The sequence below is a fragment of the Hippichthys cyanospilos genome, chromosome 2 (assembly GCF_059441005.1).
Source record: "Hippichthys cyanospilos isolate Australia breed blue-spotted pipefish chromosome 2, RoL_Hcya_1.0, whole genome shotgun sequence".
Taxonomy (NCBI): domain Eukaryota; kingdom Metazoa; phylum Chordata; class Actinopteri; order Syngnathiformes; family Syngnathidae; genus Hippichthys; species Hippichthys cyanospilos.
In genome coordinates, this window is record NC_142370.1 from 34,610,635 (window position 1) to 34,632,522 (window position 21,888).

General features: G+C 41.1%; 1 protein-coding gene and 1 long non-coding RNA gene across 2 annotated transcripts in view; one reads left to right on the forward strand and one right to left on the reverse strand.

Annotated features, from left to right (window-relative positions):
• tafa5l (TAFA chemokine like family member 5, like) overlaps window positions 1-9,443 on the forward strand; it is a 43,194-nt gene extending 33,751 nt beyond the window's left edge. The window contains exons 7-8 of the mRNA XM_088407534.1: window positions 2,069-2,127; window positions 6,250-9,443. Coding sequence (XP_088263660.1) covers window positions 2,069-2,092 — 24 coding nt within the window. The 3' untranslated portion in view covers window positions 2,093-2,127; window positions 6,250-9,443. The remainder of the gene's footprint in view (window positions 1-2,068; window positions 2,128-6,249) is intronic.
• The window catches only part of LOC148428358 (uncharacterized), a 60,924-nt gene that overhangs the window by 30,335 nt on the left and 8,701 nt on the right, over window positions 1-21,888 (reverse strand). Inside the window, exon 2 of the long non-coding RNA XR_015864738.1 lies at window positions 3,649-3,684. This is a non-coding gene — a long non-coding RNA (uncharacterized LOC148428358). The remainder of the gene's footprint in view (window positions 1-3,648; window positions 3,685-21,888) is intronic.

Consider the following 21,888-nt stretch of genomic DNA (forward strand, 5'->3'; position numbering starts at 1 on the left):
TATATTGCATACTTCATTTTCATGCGCGGAAGTCTACGAAAATAGGGCCAACTGAGTTCACAGCAGCAGTTCGGGACTCATGAAAGATTCTTCCACCTCAATGAAAAATAATTCGAAAATATCATTTAATTGACTGATTGGATGTTATTTGTCCTCATGATCATTTAGTCAAATGCCCGCCCCTACATCCTGCTACATGCTATCAGCATTAGCATCTATTGGGTAAAATGGACGGGTGTATGCAGTTGCCATGCAATTAGCTGTAGTGGTTATTGTGTATCGAGGACTCTAAATAATCCAGAGTCCGCTGGGATTGGCTCCGGCTCACTTGTGGTAATACAAATAAGATGAATGGATGATTTACTGAGCAGCTGGAGCATCGACACAATTACCACCGCTATTATTTGCAGTTCTACTCGCGCCATCGTATTTTCTCGTACTTTGGCAAGATAAACCGGGGGATTACAGCTGTGAAGTTGATCCGTTACATCGGAGGACTGCAAGTCTTTCGTCCTTTTGCTATGGCTCCCTGTGACTTTGGAAAATATTTTATTGCAAGTGGATCATGCAGTCAGTCCAATTGAATTAGACTTAGTGTATCATTACGATTCATTGTTTTAAGCTTTGTTTTTGTCCAGATCTTCTCATTTCAGTCTCTCAGCTGTAATTATTCTCTGATTTCTGTCGTCTTTCATGAAAGCAGAAAAGTTATTTTGGATTTGCGATACACCGAAGTTAAAAATAACAAGAAACAGCCAAGTACAACCTTCTACGTTCTGATCTCCCAACAGTCATCACTTGGGTAAGGAACATCCCAAATAAGATGATCAGCAAATCATCTCCCAAGACCTCCATTTCAAATAGATTGAAAGATCCGAAGTTGACGTACCACGGAAAAGTAACGAGAAAGTTTGAACGAATGATGAGGAGGAAGATGCGGAATGGGAGTTGGCTTATCAAATCCTGATGATGACAAAAAATTAAGCGTTGAAACTTAACAACCATTATCTTCGTAACCACTAAAGTCAGGTGTAGACATATAATCCTGTTTTTTGTAAAAATCACCCAAATTGAACAAAAAAAAGGGGGGGTCGTCGTATAAGCGAGGTCGACTTGTACTCTGAGAAATACGTTAGTTATCACACTAGCAGGAGCGTGCCATCACTTGGCCAAAACGTGAGAATGCCGCGGAAGAAAACGACCCAAAAATGTTCCAAATACTACATTAAGGGTTAAGTACAAAAAGTTGCCAACGCCTGAGATTCCGATTCAACCATAACCCCCAATTTTTGCGTGATTTCCTCCTAAAGTCACCTTCTCCATAACCGTATCCTCTACTTTCAACTTTTAACAACCGCTATGGCGAGCCTTCGTGTTTGAGGTTCTTGTCCGAGGCTTTCCGAGCCGCTCCGCGAATGTAATAGAAAGCCGGAGGTTTGCTTTGCGCGTTCCGTGGCTTTTATCCCTTCGGGCGGCCTCGTTTTCTTGCTTTGTTTTGATTTCGAGATGCGGCGGAAGTACTTAGCATTTAGATGACATGCCCGAGAGAAGTGTGATGGATCAACAGCTCTTCACCGGGCCCGACGAGCCGGTCCTACGGGCGGACCGACCGAGTGACGGATCGCGGGGCGACGAGCCGGGTCGGCCGCGGAATACCAAGTCGGCGGATGCCGGCCAAAGGAACGAGCGGGAGGCGGGCGGCCGAATGCAAATGCGGCTCGCCTCGCCTTAGCGACTCCGATTGGCTAAACACACCATTAGCTTCCTGATTATGATTAGCCGAGTCATTATCTACACAAAAGTGGCTCGTTCGCTAATATGGAGACGAGGAGGAAGCTGCTTTGTCTCGCCGGTCGCGGGGAAAGATAAATGTCAAAACCTCCCCGAGAAAAAAAAAGGACCAAAAGCCTACTTAGCAACCTTCGTCCTCTATTGTTTCACCTTGGACGTAATTGGACGACGTACCATCTGTGCTTTTAAAGGAACATATGCTCTGCGCCAAAGGACGGCATGTTGAGGGGAGCTTTCATAAAACCTTCCTCTAACGCACATCTTCTTTCTTTTGCAGCCTCTGCCCAAGGAGCCGTCGTAGGATGCAGCGGAAGGAAAAAACAAAACAAGCTGCAAGTATGGCGATGTTACACTTACCGTAATTCCCCAAATATAAGACACGCCTGTGTATAAGACGCACCCTTAATTTTGAGGTCAAATTCTGGTATTTTCTATGTTACCGTGACGCACCGCCAATTTGGCAATCATGTAAGAACTGTAGCATAACATTATAAATCTCATCTTTTGTAAACTAATTATATTTACTTGTCTTCACATCTATGGTAAAAATTTGTTGCGCAATATATTAAGCATGTTTCTGATTTCCCACCTTGTGAGCCGTCAGTGAAAGCCTCGCCAGCGTAGTATTGCATGCACCCGAAGCTGTTGTTTCTCGTGACGTGATTGGAGTTATTTTACCATAAATAACCAAATTTGAGCAGCAACCTAGTTTATGATTGTGTGTATTTGCCAAAAGATCGAATTAATAAACCAGTCAAATAGAATACCTTAGCTTTTACACGATCCTCTCCGTTTTAGTAATATTCCTGCATGCGAACTCTGACCTTGGTTCAGTCTGCTCGCTTCTTTTATCGAAAATAATGCCGTAGTCAACCTTAGCTAACACGAGCCTCTGTTAGCTGCAACAAAAACTTGCAAATGAACAGTCTTAACGACCAACAGTGTGTTTGAAATATAATGTTAGGTCTAGTTTTCATGAAAAGATATTACACGGGGGGTGGCACGCCACTGGAGACTGCAATGAAAAACGGTAAATAGGCGGAACGCAACAACAAATCAAAAATCAGAAACACAAAAGCAGATCAAAGAAAATTTGTTGAAAAAAAAACATTACATTATAAAAGCCAAAATGACATAAAATTGGGAATCCCAAACAAAAAAAAAAACACATTAGAAAATTATCTGCAAAAAAGGTGTTTTGTGTGTTTTGTCTCTTCTAATTTTTGTTTGTACATCATTTTCTTTTTTGTTTAATTTGAATAACATCGATCTTTTGTAATCATGTTTTTTTTTGTTTCTTTTTCTGTTTGAGATTTTTGTTTGCTTTTTTGTTTGCAGTTCAGGTTTTGTAGTTGTGTTTCACCTTTTTTAAATAGGCTTTTGTTTTTGCAGAAAATTGTTGTTTTTTTGTGTTTCTTATTTGTGAATGTGTTTTTGTTTTTTGCCCGCAATTCATGTGTTTGTTTGCTTTGGTTTTGTTTTTTAGGGATTTAAAAATGTCAAGTTTTAAGTTGAGTTTGAGTGGGTTTTGTTCATTTTGCGCACTAGAAAAAAAAGCCGGTATGTCATTGTTTTCAACAAACTTGAACACATTTATGCATGAAAATAATTTATCACTAACACATAAACATCTGTAAACATTTGTTTAAGGCTTTAGTATTCCGAAGATTAGTTTATAGTTTACCCACGACCCTAAAATACAAAATGTACTCTGCTGGGCAAGCTTCCTTTGTGTTTATGCTAATTTGCAATATATTTATTTCATACATGGTGGAGTTGTCCATCACACATTCCTCCAAGGCGCATCTCATATAATACAAAGCATAATTGAAAGTCATATAAAAAAAAGAAACTCACTCTGCTTGACTTTGCTGGGAGGTTTACATCTCTTTCCTGAAAAAAAAAGAAAAAAATAGAAAACATATTAGAAATTTAGCTGACTTCTTTCCCCAAAGCCGTGTTTGTGAAGTTTTCATATTGGGCAAATCCAGAGGCTTTTAGAATGTGCAAGCTTTACTCCGAGATTGATTTCTCCTCTTCCGCTGAGAAAACAAAATGAATCATGCACAATTACCAAGGACACCGAGAGAAGGCGAATTGGGGGCGCCATAAATATTTATTTGCCAGTACTGGGAGTTTGTGTGATACTATATGGATTTGCCAAATCACATTTACGCGTCTGAATGATTTATATGCGCAATACCGAGCGTTGCGTTCGTCTGCTCGTATGGTCAGCCGTGTATATATTAGCATTTATCCATAGTATGCGCTGGACTTCCATTACCATTCCATCGGATTTCTGATTGGCTAAATTAAGTCATTGGCTGACCGCTTTCAGTGGCGGTTACATGTATTCCACTCGGAATTGCACAATTAGTCCAATGGACCCTTTTCTTTATTCGGTTATTCACGGTTCACTATTCAAATCACCGTCTAGACATAAAGTACCGTATTTTCCGTATCATAAGGCGCATAGAAAAGACTCGCATTTTCTCAAAAATCGATGATGCGCCTTTTGTGTGCTCCCAAAAACAGTCAAAATGTTATCGCGTGACGTTGGGTAGCCTCCGCTTGACTGATGTCGGACTATTTCTAGCTGATGCGGGGAAATGGGGGAAGGTACAGGCACAGTACCAACGATAGCGACAATAAACCAATCAGAGAACATCACGTAATACGTACAGCGAGTACGCTAGCAGAAACAAAACAATCATTGAACCGATCAGAGAACATCACGTAATACGTACGCTAGCAGAAACAAAACAATCAATGAACCAATCAGAGAACATCACGCAATATGTACAGCTAGTACGCTAGCAGAAACAAAACAATGAAGCAATCAGAGAACATCACGTAATACGTACAGCGAGTACGCTAGCAGAAACAAAACAATCAAATGAACAAATCAGAGAACATCCTGTAATACGTCAAATATGTACGCTGGCAAAAATAAACCAATCAGATAACATCACGTAATACGTACAGCGAGTACGCTAGCAGAAACAAAACAATCATTGAACCAATCAGAGAACATCACGTAATACGTACGCTAGCAGAAACAAAACAATCAATGAACCAATAAGAGAACATCACGTAATACGTACAGCGAGTACGCTAGCAGAAACAAAACAATCAAATGAACCAATCAGAGAACATCGCGTAATACGTACGCTAGCAGAAACAAAACAATCAATGAACCATTCAGAGAACATCACGTAATACGTACAGCGAGTACGCTAGCAGAAACAAAACAATCAAATGAACCAATCAGAGAACATCGCGTAATACGTACGCTAGCAGAAACAAAACAATCAATGAACCAATCAGAGAACATCACGTAATACGTACGCTTGCAGAAACAAAACAATCAATGAACCAATAAGAGAACATCACGTAATACGTACAGCGAGTACGCTAGCAGAAACAAAACAATGAACCAATCGGAGAACATCACGTAATACGCACGCCAGCAGAAACAAAACAATCAATGAACCAATCAGAGAACATCACGTAATACGTACAGCGAGTACGCTAGCAGAAACAAAACAATCAACGAACCAATCAGAGAACATCGTGTAATACGTCAAATATGTACGCTGGCAAAAATAAACCAATCAGAGAACATTTCGTAAAACGTGCGGTACGTACGTTGGCAGCGATAAACCAATCAGAGAACATTATATATTACGTACAGTTTGTACGCTGGTCGTGATAAAATATTCAGGAGAACATAAAGTATTACCCACAGTATGTACGTTGGGACTTGGAATTCATTCAGGGAACATGCAGTATGTACGATGGCAGCAATAAACCAATCAGAGATGATTATATATTACATACAGTTTGTTCGCTGGCAGCAATAATCTAATCCGAGAACATGATATATTATGATCAGTTCGTACGCTCGCTGCAATAAACTAATCAGGGGACATTACGTAAAACGTGTAGTACGTAAGTTGGCAGCGATATACCTCTCGGGTAACAATCCGTATTAGGTGCAGTGCGGCAGCGATAATATTACGTACAGTGTATACATGCGGCGATAAACCAACAGTTCGTACGCTGGCAGCCATGAACCGATCCGAAAACATGATCTATTATCAACAGTTCGTACGCCGGTAGCGATAAAATATTCAGGAGAACATTACATACTACGTGCCGGGAGCGCTAAACCAATCAGAGGACAGTACATATGTTGTTCAGTATGTACATTGTGACCTCTGGGATATCGCTCAGAGAACATTAGCTACGTTCTACTTTATTACCTTTATGTTTGAACATAATACGGCGCACCCTCTGAATAGATTACGAGCCCGTAATGGAGACGGCGCCTAATGATACCATGATTTTCGGCATTCCAAAATGGCTGTCCGTTTCGTTCGCGCCGACTTCAAGCTCAAACAAGGAAATAAATGTGTTTTTGAAGTTATATAGGCGTAATCATTTGCTCTTCGCCAGGTTGACGGATCCATGACGTGAGACAAGCTGTGGCCAATCACTCCAGAAGATGACACCTGTCCACCAAAAAGGTTCACCGCCTCGACGCCGCGCCTTGAGCGCTTCTTCTTTTGCCTTTTTCTTCTTCTGGTACTTTCTGCATCAGCCTTGACTCTTCACTTTGGCCATGTTTATCACAAAAGAAACAAAAAGCAGTGAAACAACCCCTGCGCATCAGCGCTGACACATTCTTCAACAAGTTTTGGCCATCGGCTCTGGAGGACGGTCAAGTCAGACTTTATGAGATCTTTCGAAAACGAGCCTCTTCATCTTCTCCCGTCGCCGCTGCGAGGCCATCCAAGGTGATTTTACAAAGCTTCAGTCGGGCCACTGATGCATCCGAGAAGGATTTTGGACGTCCGCTGGACTCTAACTGAAGTGGACGCATGGCGTGAGGATGACCGCTTCATGTTTGAGCTAGCAAGTCAACAAAGGTCACCAGGGGTCAAGCGTGGCCATTTTGAACGACTCGACACCCCACGTACGCTTTTGTTTGGTTTAACGTCGTCGTTGAGTAGTTTTTGTCAATGAAGCTCACTTCATCGGAGCCGCTTATGCTAACGGACTCAGCGCGAGCGCGTATGTGTGTGTGCGCTTGCGTACGTGTGTGTGTGTGTGTGTGTGTGTGCGCGCGCATCCTGGGACACACTGTGAAATAAATCATATGAAATTGCATTATTCATATGCTTGTGTATTTTTGGCTAGACCCAGACTGGAACGCCACGGAAAGGATGAGGATTGGGGCCCCACTGGAAAGAAAATGGGAAAAACTCTTTGACCAGAATAAAATTCTACCACCGGTGAAAAGATTTAATATTGCAAAAAGTATTTTTAAAGGTAAAGTCACAGTTTTCCAACGTTTCTCAGCGCGCGAAAAAGTGTATGAATATTGTCTCCTAAAAAACAATCAACGGGCACAATTTCAACAGGTGAATAGCGAATATGCGGGGGAATACTGTACTCGTGTTACAATATTCCACATAATGTAACGTAATCTGCTATCAACATGCTACATAGGACAAACTCAAAATAAGCACACCAAAATGGTACGGGACAGGAGAATGGGGCCACTTGGTAAATAAAAGATTTTTTTTTTTTTTTTTTTTCCAGTTGAAATTTTGCAATTTCACTTTTTTTTTTCAATGCGGCCCAAATCCTCCTCTACTGAATTCACACCATCTCGCACTAAATCGTGTCATTGTGTTGAAACTGCAAGAGTTTGCTCATTTTCTTCTTTCATTTTCTATTCATGTTATGCATAGAAATATTTGTATCGTAGGTGCAGAAATTTCACCGAAAATAGTGAGTACAAAATAAATAAATAAATAATCGGCCATCTTGAAGATTTCCTATGTGTTTGATTGAGAATGGGGTTCTAAAATCGAGTCTATTTTGATATGAAACATTTTGATCGTTTGAAAAGTGCTATTAGCTGAACAGATGCTTGATATATTTGACATGATATCCTGTAAATATACTAGTACAATTAATGTATTTTATGTTCAGTGGTTGTCAAGACAAAAATACAGAAAACGCGGATCGGACCCCTTTCGTTTTTCACTGTTGCCTTCACTTTAGCTAACTGTTGCTAATGCTACTAGGATAAGAGGTTACCCTTTCCCTAATGTTTAACTCTTGCGCACATTTTGTCCAATTGTTTGATCTTTACATCAAAGGCATTTCACGTTAAAGGGTAAGCACTGAAAGAAGACATTATGGAGCTGAAATTTCACCCAGAGGGTGAGAACAAATTTCAAGGAGCAACATGGTCACGCAACGTTTACTGGAAAAGGACTTAGATATTCCAATTTTGTCTATCAGCTCTTGTCATTCGTAGAAAGTAACCATTTCCTGGTTTTGGCGGTAGCGCCAGTGGCGGAAAAAAACGTTAAAAAAGAATGACCACATTTTCAAAAATAAGAAATGGGTTGACACAATATATGTAAATAACTCTCACCAGGAACTATTTTTAATAAACTTAATTGCTAGTCAAACTGGGGACCAATGGTTGTGTTGTTAGCTAATGCTAAATGCTATCTTGAATGAATGTTCAACAATGCTAAACTAATCGATTGTTGTGCCATTGTAGTCATTTTTTTTGGAGGGGGGGGGCAAATAAATAAATAAAGCTTTTATAAAACGCGCCCATACTTTTAATTATTTGCAGAAAAGTGTGTCTTATACCGCGAGAATTATGGTACCTTTTAATCGGCTCATGTATAAGTTGCTATGACAACTCTGTGATTGACATACGCATGACCCAAATGACAGGATTGCTGGACTTTAAAAAAAAAAAAATGGAGAGGTAGGATCGCGACAAAACAACTAACCAAATCGATCAAAATGGGGACGGACCGTCCAGATTAAACTGTGTTAAAAACCCGTTTTTGTTACGTGATCATGCAGAAAGTTAACAGAAATAAATGGAGATAAAGATTGTAAGATTAAAAAAAAAAGCAAATTAAGGGCGGTATTCTCCGGTATTGATACTTTCATGACACAACAATGTGATCTATCATCCTTGTTTTGGCTCTTGTTATTCAAGTGGGTGAATATTAGCCAGCAAAAGAGATGAAAAGCCATTCTGCTGTTATTGCTGTCATTAGTTAGCAAGACATCATAAGCAATTTCCATTCGATTTTCCTCGCCCGGTCCATCAATTCACAGTTGCCGTGTTTGTTTAAGGGGAATGAATTAGCTCTTTGGCTTCTTCTTTAATTAATAAAAAAAACCCACTATGATACAAAATAATAAAACATTAATGCCATTCTATTTTTGCTTTGTCTTGTTTACATCTTATCCTATTAGCATACACAGTGAGTGGTCGTGAAGTAAAAAGAGCCGACACAATAACACGAACACCAGAGAGTTCTTAAAAAAAAAAAAGTGCAAAAAAAACAAAACAAATGACCTTACACGTACGTTGACATCCGCTAAATAAATTAGCAGACTATAAGAAACTTTTTTTCTAGGACAAATGCTTTGCATTGCATCATGTTGTGCTGGTGTCCTTGTTAATGTGACGAGCCTCTTATTTTTTTCTATTCCTGTTTGTTTTTTTTCTTCTCGTTTATTTGTACTTAAAAATCCTGTACATCTCTGTTGTAATGTATGCATTTGAGAATATAAAGAGAGCAAGTGCTCGGGGGCAAAGAGGGACTTTTGTCTGTGTTTGTTATCGGTGACAAGGCTAAACACAATTTTGCACTTTAGGTCAAACTTTTGGGCAAACTGTCACTCATGCTGCAAAATAAAAGGCAACAAGCTGAAGTACAAGGCTTTTTTTTTTCTTTTTTCATTTTCATGTTCCTAAATTGATGACTGTAGCAAGAAAAAAATAGAGCTTTCCAAATGAATAGATTAAGCGACAAAGTTTGAAAAAATCAACTAGTTTAATAATCGAGTCATAGTTTAGGGCTTTAGTTTATCCTAAAATTAATCCTAAAATCTTCTTTTTTTGGCATCTCAGCAGTAATTCCTTAAAAATGTGTTCAATCAAAAGAAGACATTTGCAAATACAGTGGGCCCCCGGTTTTACGTATTTCTCATTTTACAACGTTGACCGCGGCGTTTTTTTTGTCCCCCTCTTACGCACCAACCGTTCGTCTTACGAACAATCCAACATGCAGGTCTGTGTGTCCGCACTATGTTTTTGGCTTTGCGGCATCAACAAAAATGACTTTTCTCGCTTGGCATGGAAACGCCGATATGCTATTGGTCGATTAGCATGCGGATATGCTATTGGCCGACGTCACGTCAATCACAGAAATGCCTTCATCAAGCTTGATTGGCACAGCTGGTGCTGTGTTGTGAAGACTTTGCAAACTTTATCTGTTAGACATGGCTTCTAAAATTGCAAGTGGCGATAAAGGAAGAAGTAAGAGGATGATGACAATAGAAAGGAAGCAGGAAAAAATACGAAGGAGGCGCACGCATAGTTAACTTTGCTAGTGAGTATGGCTGTAATCGCTCAGCAATATGTACAATCCTCAATAACAAGGAAGCTATGATAGCAAGCTAGTCTTTCCTTGTCAGGGGACAGACCTCGTTCGACAACAAAATGGAGAGGCTTCTTCTATTATGGATTAAAGAGAAGGAAATCGCCGGTGATATGTACCCGTTTAGGAAAAGTTCTCGTTTAAGAAAAAAAAAAAAAAACATTCTGCGGGTTCGTCTCTGCACCCCTCCGCCTCCACCCACCACCAGCTCAAGTCACGTCGCCCCAAAGGTAAATGTCATTTTTCCTTTGTATATTTATGTTTTTAAACTTAACTGTAGATTATGTCACTAATTTTTAATATGCGTATAACGTCGTGATGTTTTTACCTAAGGTTTTTGCAAGCGTTGCACGCATTCACTAATTAACATGGGTTTGGATTGCCCGTCATACGAACAATTCGAGTTATGAGCCTAGCCGCTGAACCGATTAAGTTCGTAACACGCGGGGCCACTATGTGCTTTAAGGAATAACTCCAAATGTTTGGTGAGTTCAACATCAATCCCTCTTTTTTCTACTATACTAAATAAAAAAAGTAATTGGTCAACAAACAGTAATCAGGGAAATGGTTTTGAATGATGTGGTAATGCAAAAGAATTTGATTTATCTGATTATTTGATGAATTGATGAAATAATCAATAAAATGATCTATTCTATTTGATAATGACAGTACTGTTCTATGTTGTAGATAGCTAGATAGATGATAGATAGCAATTAAGCTAGCTCTAGAGATAGCAGTCAAGCTAGCGATAGATAGATAGATGGATAGATGATAGATAGCAATTAAGCTAGCTCTAGAGATAGCAATCAAGCTAGTGATAGATAGATAGATAGATAGATAGATGGCAATTAAGATAGCTCTAGAGATAGCAATCAAGCTAGCGATAGATAGATAGATAGATAGATAGATAGATAGATAGATAGATAGATAGCAATTAAGCTAGCTCAAGAGACAGCAATGAAGCGAACGATAGATAGATAGCCTTTATTATCATTACACAAGTAGAACAAGTAGAAGGTATGAGTACAGTACAGTGGCAAGGCTCATCGGGATGCTCTATGCTGAGCTCTCCGAGATCCGAGCAGAGATAAGATTACATGAGGCGGTGATGCAAGAGAAAGAAAAAAAAAAGTCTTTGGCCACACCCCCAAACAGAGGGCGTGGCTCAAGTCTGGGAAAAAAAAAAATCCCTGCACATGCGTCAACAAATAGACACTACAAAATATCTCGCGCAACAAGTAGATGATAATAAGATGCAAATCAATATAATATTGAACAAAAAGGATGATTTGTTTTTCTTCATCATAATGAAATTGAAAAGGAACAAATTTAGCAAGAATATTGCAGATGGTGACACAGTCTACTACATAATTCATAGCAAGGGCTACATATTACATTGCAACAGTTGTCGTCGCGCTGGGGCTAATCCACGGCGAGGGGGTACACTTACTGCTCGGCTCACAGCAGACTTTTTCCATATCTACAAGCTGCATCATGAATATTCCAGCAAAATGTTTGTGGAGGGGGATGGGGGACGTTTGTTGCGTTTGAAGCTTCAGTGAGGAGGCAGACAGGCTGAAACGGAACAAGTCACAAGCAACCGGCTGCCGCTCAACTGAAATGGAAATAATCCCTTTCATAAAATATAGTTTGGAGCAACACCTTGTGCCTGGAAGTATTGTAACACATGACGAGAATAAAAACCCACATTTGGGATACCCTTGAGTGTCCTTACTTGAGGTAACTTCTCGTATCGTATTTTCCGTATTATAAGGCACACCTTCAATTTACTCAAAAGCTGACAGTGCACCTTATCATTTTTTTTTAACTAAATTCGTTTTGACACTGATCTATTCTAAATCAATAAAGAGGGTTTTTTCCCATTCTTTAGTACTTTCCATGAAAGTATTCTTAATTTCTGATTGTCTAAAGTTTGACTGACTTATCTGATTGTGCTGTTGACATTTGCTTTAGCGCAGCTCCATCTAGTGCACGGGTGTCAACCTCAAGGCTCGGGGGCCACATTTTATCTGGCCTGCAAAATACTGACTGGACCTCTTAGTTTCTGGCCAAAATGCCAAACTTCAATTACTTGGGAGGAAAAACAACAACAATTTTTGGTCCCCAATCTTTCTTTTGAACAAGTTTTACCAGTCCTTAACCTCAAAACGGAGGTAAGTGTTTGACAAACACACTTAAAATTTATTCCACTTCACAGTCATTCGAGCCCTGTGAGAGAACGTAACCCCAACCCTGGCCCATGATTAAAAAAAAAAAAAAAAAGAGTTTGACGTTCCTGATCTAGAGGGTGCATGACACAGGCCCGGCTACTACTCTAGCTTCTATTCTATGCACCTTATAATGTGGTGCGCCTTATATGTGAGAACAGATTTAAAATAGGCCATTTATTGAGGAAAATACAGTAACCAGGGTTTTGGGTAAACCGTCAGCTTGTCCCTAAAGGTAAATACGTGTCAAGTCAATTGCTGATAAGTAGTGGAAGTCCCACCTTTTTCCAACCATAATAATCGGTATGCATTTGCATGATTCCAATTTTTTTCTTCACTTCTCAAGAGCTAGCCTTGACACTCACGTGTCTAACAGAGAATGGAAGTACCGCTGTCACATGAAATCTATTGTGCCATCCCTCAAACTAACAGCTGCAAACAACAATTACAGCCTGGCCCAGATAAGCGGAGCAACACTGGCTGCAGGGATGCCGCTTCATATATGCCGAGTGACTGAAAGAAATAAGCCGGCTAAAGTTTCCGTCTGAGAATAGCCGTGTCCAAACCAATAAGCGTGGTATGCGCCGATACCTGAAATCATCAGACTTGTTGCCCCGACGAACTAGCAAAATTATCCCTGTCATAACCGCTCGTATCATTTTTTTGCCTGAGACACATTTGTACAAGCACCTCAGCCTTGCGGTAATCTCAGTACCGAGGACAATGCTAACACGGTTTTACAAAAGCAATGACATTCCGCGGCAAAAAGATCAACTCGTGCTTTGAAAACTTGAAGCGCACATTGCGATTGCCATTATGAGGCAGGTCATTGCTCCCTCTACCATTTGAACCCATCTAAAGCAAGCGTCGCCAAAGTCCCCGAATCTGAAATTTCGTCTTCAGCCACGAGATTTCATCACTTAAAGTAGAGGTCCCCAACCGCCGGTCCGCAGCCCGGTTGTGGAACAACCGGTGCCAGGCCACACGGACTCCAAATAATGATGTTTTGGTACTAATTTAGTTGAGCTTTTAACAGTTAATTAATTTGTGCTTTGTTTGGCTCGATCCTTGTTTTTGGGCGCCGTCGTTATTACGTTTCGTAGAGTGGAAGGACGGCGTGGCCTCACTCGAGAGCAGTCGCCGTCGGTGACGCACGCGTTGTTCTGTCCCTGTGAAATCCGACGCACAAGTTGCACGTTACTTACTTTGTAAGAATGTTGCTAATTTGAAATGGTAAATGGGTTGTATAACGCTTGACTTCCTTAGCTTTCCACTAACTACTCATTTACCTACTGAGGATGCAGCATCAGGAGCGAGTGGGGGTTCGGAGTCTTACTCAATGTCAGACGGGCGAACCCACATACTCTTGATTGGAGAATGATCACTCTGCCGCTGATCCATGCCACCCAGAGAAAATGGTGGTGGGGCTGCTTTGTCACTTCAGGCCCTGGACGTCTCGCTGCGATGAATGGAACAAGACAATCCCGAGGGAGAATTTTCAGCTGTGAGTTTGTTCGCGTTTAGAATACCTAAAAGTTGGTCTCTGTTTTCAGCACCAGTGGCGTAAATATCTCCGAACGATTGCAACTATCAGATAAGTGAACGAATTATAAGCATTATCGCTTCAAAATTATTTAGTAGAACGCCGTGAACACCCGGCACAACGGACGGATGGATGGACGGCCGGATCATTTAGAAAACATTTCAAGAGCGCCCTCGAGATTTCCCAGCGCTAGTTGGCGGGATTTTGCTTACGTATGATCACAGGCGGTCTCTATTTGACAACAGGACAATCCGCCCGCAGGGAAACAGGACCCAACGTGTCTCCTGGCCCTCGCCCCCGGTTCAACTAAAGTACTCCATGAAATGTTGAGATGACATCCTTCTAATTACAACGTCACGTCGGAATCATTTCAAAGTCTGATTATGAAATATTGTTGCTTCAGCATATATTGTAGTCCCTTTGCGGCACTTGCACACTAAAGTGGAGCGAGCTCCGGAGAGAAGATGAAGGTATAAAATGGTCGTTTTGCTAGAGCAACAGAAGCTAATTTATCATTCTCCAGAGGTCAGCCGACGCTCCCTTGGTCGTGAATTTTAATGTTGTTTTTTATGGCTCTTAATAAACTCGATTTTGCCGCGGGCGCTTACACGGAGAAGCACAGCATCCTTCACTCAGCTCACTTAGTGACTCAAGGAGAGGGATCCAAATTTAGCCTACAGAGCTGTGTTGTACTGTATTAAGGAATGTACTGAGGTGAAATATCCAGGTCATTAGACACAGTATGGAAGTCATTCAGATGCATATGTTGAATTCTAATTTTAAAACGCCGAGGCTGAGAGGCGCGCACTGTGGAAAGCCACCTTTGAAATGATTCTTTTGCCTTCAGGTTGAGATGCTAACTGACAGTTTGCAGACAATTTCTGGACCTTGGATTTTGGGCTAAACGTCCACCCATCTTATATTTGATTCAGTCCAGAAATGAATGTTGAAAACTGGGTATAACCTGTCCAATATGGTCCAAATTTAGTACAAAATAAATCATTGAAAAAGCGTTGCGTTAAGCCTGTCCACTGGGGTTCAAATTTCGCCCAAAAATAGGCTTTGAAAACTGGATTGTGTTCTAGCCCAGTGGGGGCACTTGAAAGAACTTCAGGGGGGTACTCAGGATTTTAAATAAAACAAACTTTCTAAAAATCCTTTAAAAATAATGATTGCATGAATTAATTGCATCTGGAATATCTAAGTTCATCAAACAAATTTTACGTTCAATTTCAGTATGTTAAAAACCTACATACTCCCCGATCCTAGAACGGTTCGACCCAACTTGTCCTGTGCCACCTCTCGTTACCTGTCAAGTTTTTTTGGAGAACACATCTCGACTGATCCCAAAATAGGTCACTTTAAGTTGAATATTTTTCGGTTGACAAATGTTGATTTATAATTATTCCTTTTTGAGAACAGGTCTGACATATAATGTTGATTATTTTTTGTGGACAAATATTTATTAATAATTAAGTTAATGATTTGTTTTTGTGTACAGATATCTACTTTAACCCCAAAACTGGACGCTTTGTGTTTAATATTTTTCTGCGGACAGATATTTATTTATTTCTACACATTTTGAGAACTGGTCCGACACCTTATTGATCATTTTCTTGTAGAAAAATAATTAAGTTATTATAGTTAAGTTACTTGTTTTTGATAACAGATTTCTTCACCACTGTTTTCGTCTGTCCGATGGGATCCAAATGTAGTCCGGGCACAAGTGATGTCAATTCCATGGATTTTCAACCACGTTTTGTCGAGAACTTAGCCTTAAAATAACCGCAGTTCTTTTCTAATGAAATGTGTCAAAAGTTAACGGTATTCAAGCTGCAAATCTGTAGGGTCGGAGTCGCTCTGGGGCCTCTCTATGTTTGGGTTTCAAGTTGTGTTCCTGATGTACTTTACTGCTCGCGTGGTAGGAAATTGCACAGTCTGTTGGAATTGCCTTCCACCTTGATCCAGCCACACACCGGAGTTAGTGCAGCTCTTGCAAGGAAGCTCCGTTTGCTCTATGACACCTGTGCTTTCTTAACACGATACGTCTGTTGACAGCAGGAGACAGACATCAAAATTGTTTGCTTATTGTAATGTAAGTCCAGCATGGGATGCGACGCATCCACGTGGAATTTTCCCATGCTAAAAACATGTTTTTCTTGAACGCCAATGGACTTTTTGGACTCATAATGAATTTTTAAATGATCTCAAGTTGGTTTAGAACATCATCGCAGTACAGGATCTGTTCTGGTTTTGCATGACTTTGCTGTGTAAATTTTGGACTTTGTGCCTCATGGACTCTCTAAATTGAGACTGAAGCTCCCGTCGACGGTGCCAAACGGTTTTGGAATGACGTTTGTGTTCAAGGGTGCCAGGTTTTGTGGTTCGTGAATTGCTCGGTGCAAAAAAAAAAAAAAAAACGTGAACTGCAACAACATAACGTAACACGCCATTAATGCGCTACTGAAGCTAACTTCAAAATAAACACACCAAATAATAAATGGCCATCAAAGCGATAATCTCATCAAGTTTTTCGTTGAAGCCCTGGTTGTATTCTGATTAGCTTGACACCTCCAAATCTCCCGTAGCTGATGACGTGAGGACAAGATTCAATGTCAATGATTCACAAAACTGCTATGCATTTTTTTTTTAGCCTGGGATGTCAGTTTTTGATACAGTGGATCATAATACACTGTTCAAAAGGTTGAAAAAAAATGTCTTAAAATGGTCCAGGTACAAGTTGGAGAAAAGGAGTTATCTTGTGACCATTAGGAGTTTGGAATCTGATCAAACGGCCATGCCGCGCGAAAAGGGTGGATGGGAAAAGATGCTACGACTTAATGGCTCAGTGTCCTTTTAAATGAGCGCCAGTCAGTCATTCGGGGGGGCCCCGACAAAAGGTCCGGTGTCACCGTTTGTCAGCGACCCTTTCACGCGGCAGGAAATTCACAATGATGAGGGTACGGCTCTCCGCGCGGCTTGGCGACTTGTTTATCGAATTTTTAAAGGTTGATTGGCATCATTTAACACCGGGGTTAATTCATCACACGATTGCACGCGGCCACATCTGTCTCACTGATCCGAAGCTCTGCGTGCACGCAATTAGCGGGCCTGCTGCTGAGAACTCATTTGCGCTTTTCGACGTTGAAAGCCTGGAGACACTTGGCTACGTCCCTGATAACAGCGCTAGCGAAGGGCGAACGCTAGTGGACATTTGATTGGTTTCAAACCACACTTTTCAGGGAAGTGGAATTCTACTTAAAACAACGACATACTTGAAGGGAACGTCACTTTGTTAGCATCTTTGCAAGCACAAATAGCATTTGTGTCAGTGTCCTTGTTGGGATTGCCATAGCAACGGCGGGCTGTGTAACCCCCCCCCCCCCCCTCCCCCGCAAAAAAAAAAAAAAATCAGCAGGACACATCACATGTTCTGTTAAATTGGCATTGCCTTGACAGTTTCGACAAGAGCCATGTGCGGTTCATGTAACGTCAACATGAACGACGTCCTCTGCCAAGGCCAGACACTGCATTCGCACTAAAGTATTCTCATTAGCATAAACACAATGGCACAGTGTTTGACACATGATGTGGTTTGCTTTGGGCTGAGCTGCTGTTTCCATTGCAAGTACATATATATATATATATATATATATATATATATATATATATACTGTATATAATATGTGTTTGTGTGTGCATTAGAATGGCAGTAAATAAGCCCAACATGGGCCAAATTTGACATCTCCAGGGTGTCCCTCTGGACCTCCCGTTTACAAGCGTTTAGAAGGAACAGGTTATTGACAAGTCAACATGTTTTGACAATCCATGCAATATTTTAGCCTACTAGTGTTTTTTTTTGTGCTTTTCCTTTGTTACCGAACATAAAAAACATCTAAAAGCCAGAGTTGGCTCCAAATCTCGCCCAGGGGTTTTTATCTCACAGAAAAGGAATCGGCCTCTCCGTTCCAATACTTTTGGAGACGAGTCCCGTCTGCGTTAATGACCCGGAATCGCTCACTTTCTTTTATTGTGTAATTGTAAAAGCAACAGTAAAAAATGTTCCCAGCGGCGTTTTAGGTGGAGACCTCCCACGGCAATTGAAGCACCCGGCATATGTTTGAAAACGAGAGCCCTAAACATATCCGAACCCCCCCAAACCGTCGCGCGGCTTGACGCGTGATTAAGCGTGATCCATAAGGCCCGGCGGGATAAATGGACTTTTTCCACGCCGCCGTATCCTCCGCTGTGAAATATGTGGAAAATGTCTATCTACGCAGGCAGTCTGTCATTGCCAGTCTCGATTAGCTCAAACTCTGCTGAGCTCAGTGCGCCGTCGCGATCCGCAAAGACGGCGTCCTCCGGGTTTTAGTTGTGACAGATTGAGGGTGTCAGGGGGGACTCCCAGGGGTGCGCGCGCGTGCGTGTTTGCATTTCTGCGCGACTCGTTTCGGCGCGTGTGCGCGCATTTGCCTTCGTGCAGCAATGCACGGATGACGGCCTGTTCATTTGTGCGGCCGGGCCCGCAAACCGTAGCGCGGTCGCGCGCGTTCGCTCGTGCGCGCCCGGTTGGAGGCCGAGCGCATCAGGGTCAGGATCGCGTCTGTGAATCGCATGTCTCCCATCAGGCTGACAGCGTTAAGCCGAGTCCAATCAATACCCAGAGGGGCTCCGATCTCTGCGTGACAGCAACATACAGACGCACAAAAGGCGACGCCGACAGATTGGCTGACTTGGAAAGTGATGGATAAGATTGAGTGCAAAGCTTGATCCGTATTTACGCTTCGAGCGTCTGATGAGCCAGTGGGCTAAAAGCCGTCATATTTTTCAATCTTAAAGGGTCCGCATCAAGGAAATTCAACTTCTTAGAGCGAACTGTGTTTCAATCTTAATTGTCTTCATTGGTGAAACAAGCGGATGATAAGTGGCTTCCGTTCTCGCCTCTTTATGTAATGGCATTGAATTTCCTTCACCACTAGAGGGCGACAATTTACTTTTTTTTCCTGGTCCGTCATTCGTCAGGCGCTGGTCGACTTCTGTCTGTGCTCCCACTCATTCTTTTCTCTGTACTTACATTTAAAGCTAATACCATGTCTGTGTTTATACAGTTACACTGCAATTGAAACGTAACACGGTGATATAAGTGTAACACGAAAACAAAGGGTTTAACTCTAGGCTAGAATACACCATCAAGTTTATCATCCCACATTGGAGCAATGCAGGGGACGAGAGTGCGCAAGGTTTTCTCTTTCCCGTACAAGGCCAGTTTTTTCAACCCCCATATTATGGGGGGGGGGGGGGGGGTCGACTTATAACCCTATAACTCAAAACAGACCGAAATAAGTAATATCACGTCATTTACAAGGCTTAAAATGATTATACAGTGGAAGCTCCAGATACAAATGGAGGTGCAGAGTCCAGTTTGTATCCTGAATCGTTCTTATAGCGAATCACATTTTACATGTAAATTGCCTAATTTGTTCCAAGCTGGAAATAAACGCCATACAATAATACGTTTTACAATATTGTACCTTACCTTTCAAAAAAAAGGGATTTTCAGTAGATATCAGGCAAATGACATAAAAAAGGGCTGTAAACAATCATTTTAATCCCACTTGAGCTTTATTTAATTAAAAGAACTGAACATTTGAAACTTTAATTTTTATCAGATTTTTCTAAAAAAAAAAAGGCTGTTAACAGTAGCTTTAATTCTACTTGGATTTTAATTAAAAAAAAAAACACAAGATTTGAATAATGCAACTGCATAGTGAGATGTTCCTCTCTCAAGTAATTCTTAATCAAGTAATCCGTCACAGCCCAATATTCCAGGTCCTAACGAAAAAAGATTCAATCGCTATTACGCCGATCACTCCGAAAGATTTTGATCTTAAAAAAAGGCTCGGTCGGAGAAATAAAGTGTTTCCTGGTCAGCATTCCCAATCGGGCTTCTTAAGGCGTAACTCTCATGCATGCAAATCAATTAGTTAGCAAAGCGGCAATTGGGATTCCACACGTGGGCGCCTGATCAGTTTGCGGCGAGATTCGCGGGGCGAGTCGATCAAAGGTAATTCACTATGAAATATCCAGAGTTCCGCTTGAGTGGGCCGGCCGGCCCGGCCCGCACCATTCATTTTGTTTCGTGGGCCCAATGTGGCAATCAGAATGTATTAACATGACAATTTTATTTCTGAAAAGGCTTAGGCCAGCCCGTTTTTACTGTTGAATTTCAATAAGGGCTTGACAAAAGCTCCTTTGAAAATGTCCGCCCCCTCCTCTTCCACTTGACCTTCAGGTAACCGCGTCGTCTGTGTGGACATGGTAAATGTGCGTAATCCTTTTATATCGGCTTCCAGATCTTCATTAGTCAGGGCTCCAGTAGGTAAGCGGCCGAGGCGCTGAAAAGGTCTGCCCGAAGATGACCTTTGTGGAGATTTGACTCCCGGGCCGTCGTCGTAGAGCGGGGGTGTCAAACTTATGGTCCGAGGGCCGCTCCTGGCCCGCGAGCGGGTTTAATCCGGCCCCAGAGGTGATTTTGTTAAGTATAAGACTGGCTGATTTATTTCATTATATGAACAGCTTGTGATGATAATGTTCAATGATTGAATTTACGTGGTGATTACCGTATTTTCCGCACTATAAGGTGCACCTAAAAGACTTATTTTTTTAAAAAGCCGATGGTGCGCCTTATAATCCGGCGCGCCTTATATATGGATCAATATTGAGATTGGGATCGGTAGATGGGGAATGAAGTGATAAAGTAACCTTTACCTCTTTCTTTTGTGTGTTTACACTTGAACAAGTTTGCTCATATTGACTGAGTTATTATACTATTGAGAGTTTAGAGTTATTATTGGAGTTATTGTTATTACTTTGAGTATTACTATATTGTGATTGAAAATTTTTCAAAATATGTCATGAATTGAGGGTGCGCCTTATAATCCGGTGCGCCTTATACATGTAAAAAGTTTTAAAATATGTCATTAATTGAGGGTGCGCCTTATAATCCGGTGCGCCTTATAGTGCGAAAAATATGGTAAGTTATTTTACGTTTTTGTCCCCCAAAAATAAAAAATCACATTTTATGCGCTGTTTAAGAACTGAAAGGCGCACTGACAGCTTTTGAAAAAATGGAAGGCTTTTAAGTGCACTTTACAGTGCGAAATATATAGTGATGTCATTTGACAAAAGTAGAACAAACTTTTGGACTCATGCATATCAAATCCGACACTGGGTTTTGAAAAAAAAGAAAGTAACTTTGGGTTATGTTATTTGCATTTATTCTTGAAGTGGCCCCACTCAAATTTCGGCTTTATTTGAGTGTGTGCTCAGGCTGAGTAATCCCAAGAAGGATGTTAAAAAATTCTGTTCACAGATGCATGGATACGCTCAAATATAATGGATTCTTCTTTGGACGGTGTCCTACTTCTCCACACAGTTGCAATTGTTTATTCAAAATTCTGCTGACTCAGCAAAAAAGGCAAAGCTCTCAGAAAAGCAGAAAGCAATGACTACTGCGTGATTACATTGCAGGGCTATGCGGGGACATTTTAGCATTTATTTGACGCACGGTAATCAGATCAGTTGCAGATCAAGTTATAGAAGCGGGGGGTAGACATTTTTTCCGGATGGTCCAACGGGCTTTGTGAAGTGTACATCGAAGTATTTTCATCAGATGCCTACTATACATTTTATTATTATTTGATTTCATTAACGGGGTGTCCGGGGATTTTTCACTAGCCCGGCCTTATTATCATCCATCTTGGGCTGACTTTGAAAGGCTCATAACATTGTCAAATAGAAATGTATACTGTATATTTACTTTCAATCCCTA